This window comes from Carya illinoinensis, chromosome 4 (genome assembly GCF_018687715.1).
Source record: "Carya illinoinensis cultivar Pawnee chromosome 4, C.illinoinensisPawnee_v1, whole genome shotgun sequence".
NCBI lineage: Eukaryota > Viridiplantae > Streptophyta > Magnoliopsida > Fagales > Juglandaceae > Carya > Carya illinoinensis.
Window position 1 is genome coordinate 28059507 of NC_056755.1, and position 10670 is coordinate 28070176.

Genomic DNA, 10670 nt, shown 5'->3' on the forward strand with positions numbered 1-10670 from the left:
TGAAGAAATGAGAGCATTACAAACAAATTGCACTTGGGATGTGGTACCCTTGCCTCCAGGAAAGAAGATTGTTGGGTGTCAATGGATTTTCACTATAAAACACAAAGCTGATGGCTCGGTAGAGAGGTACAAGGCAACATTGGTTGCAAAAGGATACACTCAAAAATATGGGGTGGATTACAATGAGACATTTGCTCCTATGGTAAAGATTAATACTATACGTATACTGGTTTTTGTGGCTGCTAATCAAAACTGGCCATTGTTGCAATTTGATGTGAAGAATGCTTTTCTTCACAGAGAACTTCAAGAAGAGGTGTACATGGATCTTCCACCGAGAGTTTCAGAGAAGACAGGAATGGTGTGCAAGTTAAAAAGAGCACTGTATGGATTAAAACAATCTCCTCGAGCTTGGTTTGGAAGATTTGCACTGGTAATGAGGAACTTTGGGTACAAACAAAGTAACTCGGATCACATAGTGTTTCTAAAGCACAAAAAGGACAAGGTGACTGCTTTAATTATTTATGTGGATGATATGATACTAACTGGAAGTGATGTTTTTGAGATTGAAAAATTGAAGAAATATTTATCAAATGAATTTGAGATGAAAGAACTTGGAGATTTGATGTATTTTCTTGGCATGGAAATGGTTCAATCAAACCAAGGCATATTTCTTTCCTAAAGGAAATATGTACTGGATTTGTTAGCTGATACAGGAATGTTAGATTGCAAACCAGTTGAAACTCCAATTGAACAGAACCATAAGCTTCATGAAAACCCGAGTGATGTTCCAACCAACAAGGAGAGATATCAATGACTTGTGGGTAGGTTAATTTATTTGTCTCATACCAAACCTGATATAGCTTATGCTGTTAGTGTCATCAGCCAATTTATGCATGCTCCCAGTGAAAGGCATATGAATGCTGTGAATCGAATTTTACAATACTTCAAGAGTGCTCCAGGGAAAGGGATTATGTTTGCCAAGAATGATCGCTTGGATATTAAGGGTTATACTGATTCTGATTGGGCAGGAGATAATACTGACAGACGTTCTCCTGCAGGTTATTTCACCTTTGTTTGTGATAATCTTGTTACTTGAAGGAGTAAAAAGCAGAAGGTTGTATCTAGATCAAGTGCTGAAGCTGAGTATAGGGCAATGGCTCAAGGTATATGTGAGTTACTGTGTGTGAAGACTGTAATGAAAGACTTGGGTTTTATACCTACTGGTGCTATGCCTTTATATTGTGACAATAAATCTGCAATTGCAATAGCTCACAACCCTGTACAGCCTGATCGCACCAAGCATGTAGAAATAGATAGGCTCTTCATTAGAGAAAAGTTGGAAGCTCAGATTATTGAAGTTCCATTTTTTAAATCTGAAGACCAGTTAGCTGATATCCTAACCAAGGCAGTTTCAAGTGGTGTGTTATTCAACTCACTGGACAAGTTGGGCATGCAAGATATCTAAGCACCAACTTGAGGGGGAGTGTTAGCGTGATTTGTGCTTAATTATAGGAGATTTTAGTGTATCATATGATTATGTTAATTATAGGAAAGATTGGTAGAATTTCCTAATTGATATTGTAATTAGTGTTTCACTGTAATTACTGTAATTAGATCGATTAGGTTATCTGTTTTCCTAAATTAGTTGTCTCTGTACCTATATATATTTCTAGCCTCAGAGAGAGATGAATATATGAAAAACTACTCCACTATTGTTCTATTTGTCACCATCATTCCTTTCATTACAATGGCATTATGAGTAACCATAAGATTTCACTTTTGTATAAGCAAGTTCTATGGTCTTGTAAAAAGAATTAAAGCATTTTGATAAATAATATTTCAGCATATTTTGTTTTCATTTTGGGGTGAGACTCCAAAACATTCTTCTAGATTAAACTCCTAGAACACCTGGTTGAGATTCTATGCTTTCCTGTTTCTTTCATTCTTCTTCTTTAATCTATTTTCCTCTATGTTTGAGCCACAAATAGATCTCTAGAACACTGTCTCGGCCTTCAATCAATCCTAAACTTCCTATTTTGTAGACCCTAAGATAGCCCACTATCATTAGCATAAAATAGTTACGCTTCTCAATACTATTCAAGAGACATATTAAGGACATAGAAATGATGATTCTTGCAACATTCTCGGTTCAAGCCTTTGCAAAAACATCAGGGAGAAGTTCTGAAAACATAGACCTTAAGCAAGTAATGTCTAACATATCAATCAAGACTTGGAAAGGCAAGGTCCAGACATACGCATTCATCCTAAAAGGGAGGAGGTAAAAAAAAAAAATCAAATTTGATTGCCCATAGCGGAAAATAGATACCTGATCAATGAGCATCTCCCATGCAACAGAACCCATTTGCTCCTTCAATCTTTCCCTGAGAGGCCCAAGTCTCTCAACCAAAATATTGCAGCAAAGCCTCACTGCTTCGCAGCTTGACTCAGATGTTGTGCTCCCACTAGTAAAACCCCCTTGAATTAAACTCAAGGTATCAGATTGTATGACCCGTACTTTGTCCAACAAATCCCCAACTCTATCATATTGTATTGAGCTGAGAGCAAATGCAGTCATCTGTTTTACCTTTGTCCAAAGCCCCTGGCCAAGCTCAATCCCACCGACCTCAACAACAATAGAACCATCATGTAAAATACTGACTTTTCCCGGAGTCGGTCTTAATGTCACTTCATGCACAATTGGTATTTGAGAAATGCCCCTCTTCCTCCATTTATTGTTTCTATTAAACTCTACCACCATTTTGGTCCTATGGAGCAAGCTTGAAGACGTAACCAACTTGTTCCATATTGAAGGTAAAGTATAATCAAGAGGTTGATCTGCAATACCCTCATAGAAAAAGTTGAGGCTACTGTATGTGTGGAGATTTATGCGTCTGACAGAATCCACTTCCATCGAAAGGGCAGCTGCTACATGCTCAATTACTGCTTCAGCAATAAATGACCCCTGTGCTTCCCCAGGTGCCCGCATTGCGGATTTACTTGAATGATTTGTCTTGCATACCTTTATATCAAAAAATAAAGCACCCCAGTCATATTTTTTAAGTGCACTCAGCACATTATGGGGTATTATTGGACTAATATCCACAAAGCACCCAGCATTAATTAATATCTCAAGTTGTAATGCTGTAATCTTCCCGTTAGACTTGAATCCCACACTGTAAGTTATTTTCATTGGATGCCTTCCTCCTGCCATAATCATATCAGTCTTGCGATCAAGATACATCCTGACAGGGCGGCGCAATTTGTGGGCTGCAAGTGCACATGCAGCAGCAACCTAAAACATCACAATTTTAAGTACTTTTCAATGTATTTATTTTAAACAATCGAAATAGAGTTTTAATCACTTATATCAAATGATAGAGAGAACCAAAGCAGGAAATCAAACTACAATGGGAGAAGAGGTTGCAAAGGAAAAAACTTGCAGTTTAAATTAGTGTATTTTCAGATGACAATACTCCAAGGCTGAAGTTGCTATAATGGAAAACAGTTCATACTGAAGAACTATTTTCCACAATAACATCTAATAGACTGACAAAAAAGCATCCTTCTAAACAAAACTTCTTTATAAATATGAGCATGTTGTCCATCAAAAATTCAAAAGGATACATTTCATTGCATCAGGGACTGAAACCCTAGTTAAATTTTTTTAAATAGATCAATGGTGGGATGCATCCAGTCTACCTTTTTTGGTCATCATGGGATTGTCAACCAATTCTAGTTATGCATCTCCCACATGATTTAATTCTTCATTGGCAATAATGAGTCAATTTTCACCTGGTGAATATCCACACCAAACTTTTTGTCACACAAGGTCTAATTGCAGTAAGAATTAAGACAACTCAAAACTTAGGGAAATATTTAGCGGTAATCACATATTCACCATGGATTCGATACTCAAGGTCAGCCATTGTATCCTGTAATACCGTGAATATTCGATCTACAATCTTTTTCTTTTAACTTCTGAACTACAACTAAACAGAAAAAAACACAAAGACCAAAACAGACGTTTAAAGCATTAAGCATATGCAAAAGGATGCATAAACTTGGGATAATATTTATGAGATCTACAAAATCTAGGACGCCAGTTACTCCTAAAGAGAATATTCACTTTTCAAATCACCCTATTACTATATTTATCAAAGAATCACCACATTAATAAAATAGGTCATACCTACACCAAATTTCATGCAGTCTGGGCAAATACACTTTTCAAAGTCAGTAGCACCAAGCCCCTCAAAATAAATTAACCTTTCAAAAGTGACATAATTGGAAGACTCATACTTTTCCTTGAATTCAATAACCCATCGATCCAATGGTAATTGAAAGATTCTAGTTCCTGTTCTCCATATTCCCAGTGACCATACAAACAACAAAGGAAAAAAATAAATATTTTCTCCCCACAGAAATGCAAACACGTATCAAGCACTTTACAATAGGCATCCAAGAAAATCCAGGTGAGCTAAAACAGAACTGGGTGTGCGAGTTACCACATCTTGTTGAATAAAAGAAATACTCATCTAAACTCATAGAAAGCCTATCATCCCAGTATGGCATAGAAAATCTGGACTCATTTCTACATGGCTTGCAAAAGTTTCATATTTGAATTTGATGGATTTGTAGTACCAATAATGAAGATATAATTTCTTTTCAAAAAGTATAATAAGGACACTCAGACAATGAGATACTCACAGGCATGGCTTTTATGGCCTTTCCACCAAAGCCTCCTCCAACCCTTCTAGTAATTACACGAACATTATGTTCAGGAATGCCAAGACACCTTGCAATCACCACTTGTGTCCACTCTGGGACCTGACTTGAACTGTATACCACCATGCAGTTGTCTTCATCTGGCACAGCAAGGGCAGTTTGTGTCTCCATATAGAAATAGTATTGTGATCCAAGTTTAATCTGAATTTCCCAATTGCCCAAAGCTTGACAGTGAGCAAACATTTATTTTATATGCAAATAGTTGGATGACTAAAAGATGCTGAATGAGCGTTACCCATGTCAAAAATCTCAATTCCCTTTTCTTTTATTTTTCTTTTAATTGGCATGTTATATTTAGATGGAATAAAGTTGTTATCCAAAAAAGAATTCAAACTTGAAGTGTATGTGAACTTGGGGCTTGAGGAGGGGACCAAGGCTTATGGATTAAAAGTACCTCGGCAGAAAGAATCTTCTGATCGGCTTCAGCCATTCCTTTTGATAGATCACCAACCTGTTTTGGGAAAAGAGAAGGAGGAACCTCGAAAAGACTGGATCTCCTAACAGCCTCTTCTACGGAAAGAATTGGTCGTTCTAGATTTTCTAGGTCATAATCAACCACTGAAAATTTTATGGCCATATCTGCACGCTTCTGTGTATCAGCAACCTACACAATCATTTTAATAAGTAGAACGTGGAGAAACCAGAAATAAAGAAAATTTGGTTTTGTATCATCTCCAGAGTGTATATGTTTACAATCAACGAACTTGAAGGCCACATATTCTCAGATAAATATATATATATATATATATTGAAATCATAGAATTACCACCAAGGCAAGACGCTGACCAGCACACTCAGTAAGCTCCTCAGCAAATAAAGGTTCAGTACCAAATATGGTCTTTGATCCAGTATTCTCTCCCCCTTTGGGGATGTCTTCAGAAGTAATAACTGCGACCACTCCATCCGGATACGGTTTAGGCTGGAATTTTATACCCCTTACCCGTGCCAAAGGCTTTGTGCTATAAATGAATGCCCCATGAAGGCAATTTGCGGGTGAAGGAATGTCACCCACATAGACAGCCTCGCCTACAGAACAGATCAGGATGAATGACCTATTTACTTTAACTTACGAGCTTGCAGCAGTAATTGAAGGGATACAGTACAAAAAGAAAAATAAAAGAGTTCGGGTCCATCTGATCAGCTAGAATTCACAGCAAACCACTGTTGTATATGTTAGCTAATACTAATCAACCATCATGAACCTGAAAACTATGCAAGGCCACGGAGTGATTCATGAACATGCTTCCGTGCAGTAATTTATCACAAAGTCTTAGAAAAAGAAATGATTTTGACCCAAGTTAAATTTGAGCTCAAAGATGGCGAACAATGTAAATTTGAAGAACCTTGTTAATTTAAATAATTGAATGTTTTAATTCATTTGATGGGTGGTCAAAGTTTAGAAAAGGAATATGAGGTCTACATAGTAGTCATAGCAGAGTAGCAACATGGGCCAGGTTTTACAAAAAGGAACGTGAGGCCTGCAAACCAGCAGAAGGATGCTGGTAATAAAGTAACAATATGATAGAACAAAAATTTGAAACATAACAACATCAAGAAAACCACATAATCATTGCAGTATAACGAACCAGAAGCTTGGATGGCAGCTCCAGCTTTTGTAATTGGCTCACCAACTGGATAATACTCTGTACTTAATTCAAGCACCTGCTTAGCAGATGATAGAAAAGTCGGGATTTTATCATGATCAAGCTGGAGAGTATTCTGGTCTAATTTGGAAACGTCAACCAACAAATCATTCATATGCCCATCCAATAAACCATTAGAAGTTTCACCATTATTGTCGACTAAGGGGCTAAAAAAATGAAAAAGAAAACCAACGGCCAAGCTTGACCTATAAACAGGAGAAGAAGTGCCATCATTTGGTATTACGGTGGCCCTAACTAATTTGATAGCCTCATATAGAACAGCTACACTTAAAGTTTTTCCAGCTAAAAATTCCTCCACCTTTCTTGCTCGGATTGCATGCTTGGTCCCATAAGCACCAAAAGCCAGCTGACAGTTATATACAATGATCCCACCAGAAGTTCTACAGGAAGAAACTTCAGCCATAAAAGCAGCATTTAAATAGGGAAGCGCATTTCCAAGAGGCCGCGGTGCAGCTCTATAGGTTTCAAACAGCAATATAGAGTTTGTATCAGAAGAAATATTTCTGATCGATTCCCAAGTTGGGATTCTAACATTTAGAAGCACAGTTTTGGAATCCATTGGAGACCTTTCCAGAAACTCCTCCAACATAATCTTTTCATGTCTAGTACCACTCATTATATCCACCAATGAATCCACAGCAAGAAGTATTGTAGCAATATCAGAAGGAAAATGTTTCCTCTGTGCCATCACCAAATTTCCCCCTATACTAGCTGTATTCCGGATGAACCCTGAAGCAATTTTCTCCATATGGCCAGCAATTTTTTTGAACATCATCTCACCATTTGAGTGAAATTCAGCTTTGTTTTCTTTCTTCAAAGCTTCAATAGTTTTAGAGATTGTCACAGTTGCTCCAATCTCAATCCCAGTCAAATCTGTTTTAATTGATGAGATCTCAGGAATATACCTTAGATCAATGTATCTGTCATTGCATTCAATTTCCTTGTAATAACCCATTCCCGTGTTGCCAGCTACTAATTTAACCAAGCTTCCATCCTTGGTCTCAAGGGAGTCCAATAAGCTTTGAAGTTCTATGAGACTTACAGGATTGTGCCAAAAAAATCTTTTAGAATCCAAAACCATGGAAGACCTGATTTCCTTCTTCAAAAACTCTGGAAATGCACAGATCTCTCTGTTACGGTCATAGAAAGGTAACCTCTTAATCTTTACTTCCTTACTCTCTCCATTTCTCCAAAAAGAGTTCAACCCCAAATCCTCCATATCAACATCGGCTGCAAAGCTCTTGCAGGCATCAGCTATTGATCTATACCCAGTACAGCGGCAGAGGTTTCCTGCAATAGCCTTTTCGGCTTCAGAAACCGTCAGTTTGGAGAACCCAGGAGAGGGATCAGGTCGATTGGTTTTTTCAGCATTGACCAGCGCTGCAGAGAGTGAAACACACATTCCAGGAGTACAAAACCCACATTGAGAAGCATGGAAACCAGCAAGCCTCTGATGAATTGCATGCAAACCATCTTTGCTATTTCCAAGGCCTTCAGTTGTTGTAATTGCACATCCATGTACACTACAAAGTAGAGTGAGACATGAACTTGCTGTAAAATCCTCAACCTGATCAAGCACAGGGTCATACTTTGACAATAGAACAACACAAGCACCACAACCACCTACAATATTGAATAATAGACCATGAAAAGAAATCATAACAAATTTGAAGATAATTTATGTTAGACAAATAAAATTTCAGTCATACCAAAATTATCAAAAGGATATATAAATAAAAATCCAAGAATAATGAGTAGAACAGAAAGAGTATTGCTCGGTTGCCGAGAGAGAGAGAGAGAGAGAGAGAGAATTGAATAACAGGGAGTTTGAATTTGAGATAATTCATTTGGTACTATTCCGCACAAAAAGGAAACAAACACGAGTTACATGCACGTTGAAAATAACGCATAGCACACACATAAATTTGAGTTGCAGGGAAGAAAAAAGAAAATAATTTCGGTCATTAAATTTGCATAATCAAGATTCTAAATTACAACCAGTTACTTTAATGAAATAAAAAAATAAAAAATAAATACAAAAAGGAAAGAAAGATAATGACGAGGATCCATGATATCTAATTAACTTTCCTCCTTTTTTTCAGAACACCAAACACGGATTTTCCTTGACGAGTTAGCCAACGTCAGAGGAAAATCAATCAGAATCAAACTATCAACCTTTTGTATGTACAAGAAGAGATAAACAAAACAAGTGTCCTCAGAAGTGTCAAAAGCCAATTATTCGAACCAAATCAAACAACAAGAGTGTAGAATAAAGGGTACGTTACTACAACTATTAAGAGCCAAAACTAACCAATCTTGCTCACGCCATAATATCATAACAAGAAAAATGAAACCCATTTAAGGAGATGTAACCCAGATCGAAAATCTGAATTCCTCAATCATGAATTCTAATTCTATAACAGCTAACAACAGACTTATTCACCCACGCTAAGATACACCACCAACCTTCACCACAACCGAGCTTTACACTCTTGAAGCGAGTCTGGGAACGCAAGAACTCGAGCAAAGTAGTCGAAGGGTCAACACTGGAGAGCTCAATCCTCTCTCCGTTGACAACAAAAAACAGACTTTTTCCGGTTTCTCTATCCACCGCCATCTATGGGGGACGAGAGTTGATCAGAACTGCTGAGCTCATTGACTGGGGAGGTTCGAGCAATGGGACGAGTGTCGTTACCAACGACAACGTACTCATTTTTTTTATAAATTATTATTCTATAAAAATATTCTTCGTTTAAAACGCAGTATATAAAAATTATAAAAAATAGTTAAACATGTATATTTTTTATATTTTTTAAATAATCAATAGAGAGACAATATATTCTTTTAACATAAAATTCTATATATCATATCACTATACTCACTTTTATTTTATTATATAAAATATAATATAATTATCATCATTGAATATTTTTTATTATCTAATAATAATAAATACATCACATTTTATATAATAAAATAAAAATAAGATAATAGTGTAGTGTATATAATATTTCTCTTTTTTAAACTTGTGCTTAGAGTTCAATAAACATCAATTTTGATAATTTTTCATAAATTTTGTAAAAGGCTTTCAAGATAGAATTAATGGAACTTCGTATATAGTTACGAGGAGTGTTAGATCCACCGAGTGTGTAGTATGATGATGGGTTTCGAGAGGCCAAATTGTTTTTCATAGATTTTTTTATATCTTTAAATACTTTTAAAAAAATCATAACATCTTTAAAAAATATATCATTAATCATTAAATTAAAAAAATTAAAAAATGTATAGGGATCCATATCAGGACGGAGCTTTAACATTCTCTATAGAGAAATGATATTTGCAATCATAATCGTGTAAGCAACGTACAGTTTCTTTAAAAAAAGTGAATTGATACGTAATCTATTAAAAAAAAAACTAACTTTTTAATCGTAGATCTTACTCTTTTTCAAAAAGATTGTACGACATTTATACATTTTACGACTATATGTAACATTACTCTTCTTTATATAGTTAGACTCTTTTGTTATAGTATTCATCTGTCATAAGTAAAAGTTTATTAATATATATAGGGATTGGTCACTCTGACTAGTGATCCGACTCTTTTAAATATATATATATATATATATAGTTAGATATTTCAGCTCACGTTACCGATGAAGTTTAAGGGGGTAAGAAGGTTTTTATAAGCCAAAAATTGTGGCAAACAAGAGAAAAGGCCACGACAAAATATTTACTCGACTCTTACCCGAAATTCGGTTGGATACTCAAAATTCAGTTAAATGACGATGTAACTTAAAAGAGTTGGGTTAATGCCGGCTAATTTCATTCGCTTTTATTTTTACATAACTCCATTTTGTGTTAAAGTTTTAGTCTCAGTCTTGTTTGGGTAATACAAGCATTTAACACTTGACACTTAACATTCCTTTTCACGTTAACAATAAATTAATTTTCTAATTTTAATCTTGCTAAAATATTTTAATGTAGAAATGTTTGGAGGGACTTTCCACGTGGAGCACTGGAGATGCCGGCAAGCAAAGGAAATGAATACTCTTATCCTGACTATTGAATGGTGACAAAGAAAAACCATCATTGCGATGAATCTTCAAGAATAAGAACCACAAATTGTGACTGTGACTGTACAGTCCACTGTCTAAGGGAATAAATCCACGTGAATCTTCGATGAGTGGTGCTACATCCATCCAAATATTTAGTTTAAAAATT

The 10670-nt window shown here is 36.0% G+C and overlaps 1 protein-coding gene across 3 annotated transcripts in view; it reads right to left on the reverse strand.

The window, feature by feature from the left end:
- Window positions 1-9161, reverse strand: part of LOC122307698 (abscisic-aldehyde oxidase-like) — a 46370-nt gene extending 37209 nt beyond the window's left edge. Inside the window, exons 1-6 of one of the 3 annotated variants that reach the window (XM_043120740.1) lie at window positions 8916-9161; window positions 6372-8072; window positions 5552-5811; window positions 5180-5389; window positions 4708-4926; window positions 2327-3292 (exon numbers count right to left, since the gene is read on the reverse strand). In XM_043120740.1, the coding sequence (XP_042976674.1) occupies window positions 2327-3292; window positions 4708-4926; window positions 5180-5389; window positions 5552-5811; window positions 6372-8072; window positions 8916-9066 (3507 nt within the window). In that variant the 5' untranslated portion in view covers window positions 9067-9161. The remainder of the gene's footprint in view (window positions 1-2326; window positions 3293-4707; window positions 4927-5179; window positions 5390-5551; window positions 5812-6371; window positions 8073-8915) is intronic. The other 2 variants (XM_043120741.1, XM_043120742.1) reach the window with 2 other exon arrangements.
- Window positions 9162-10670: the final 1509 nt, after the last annotated feature.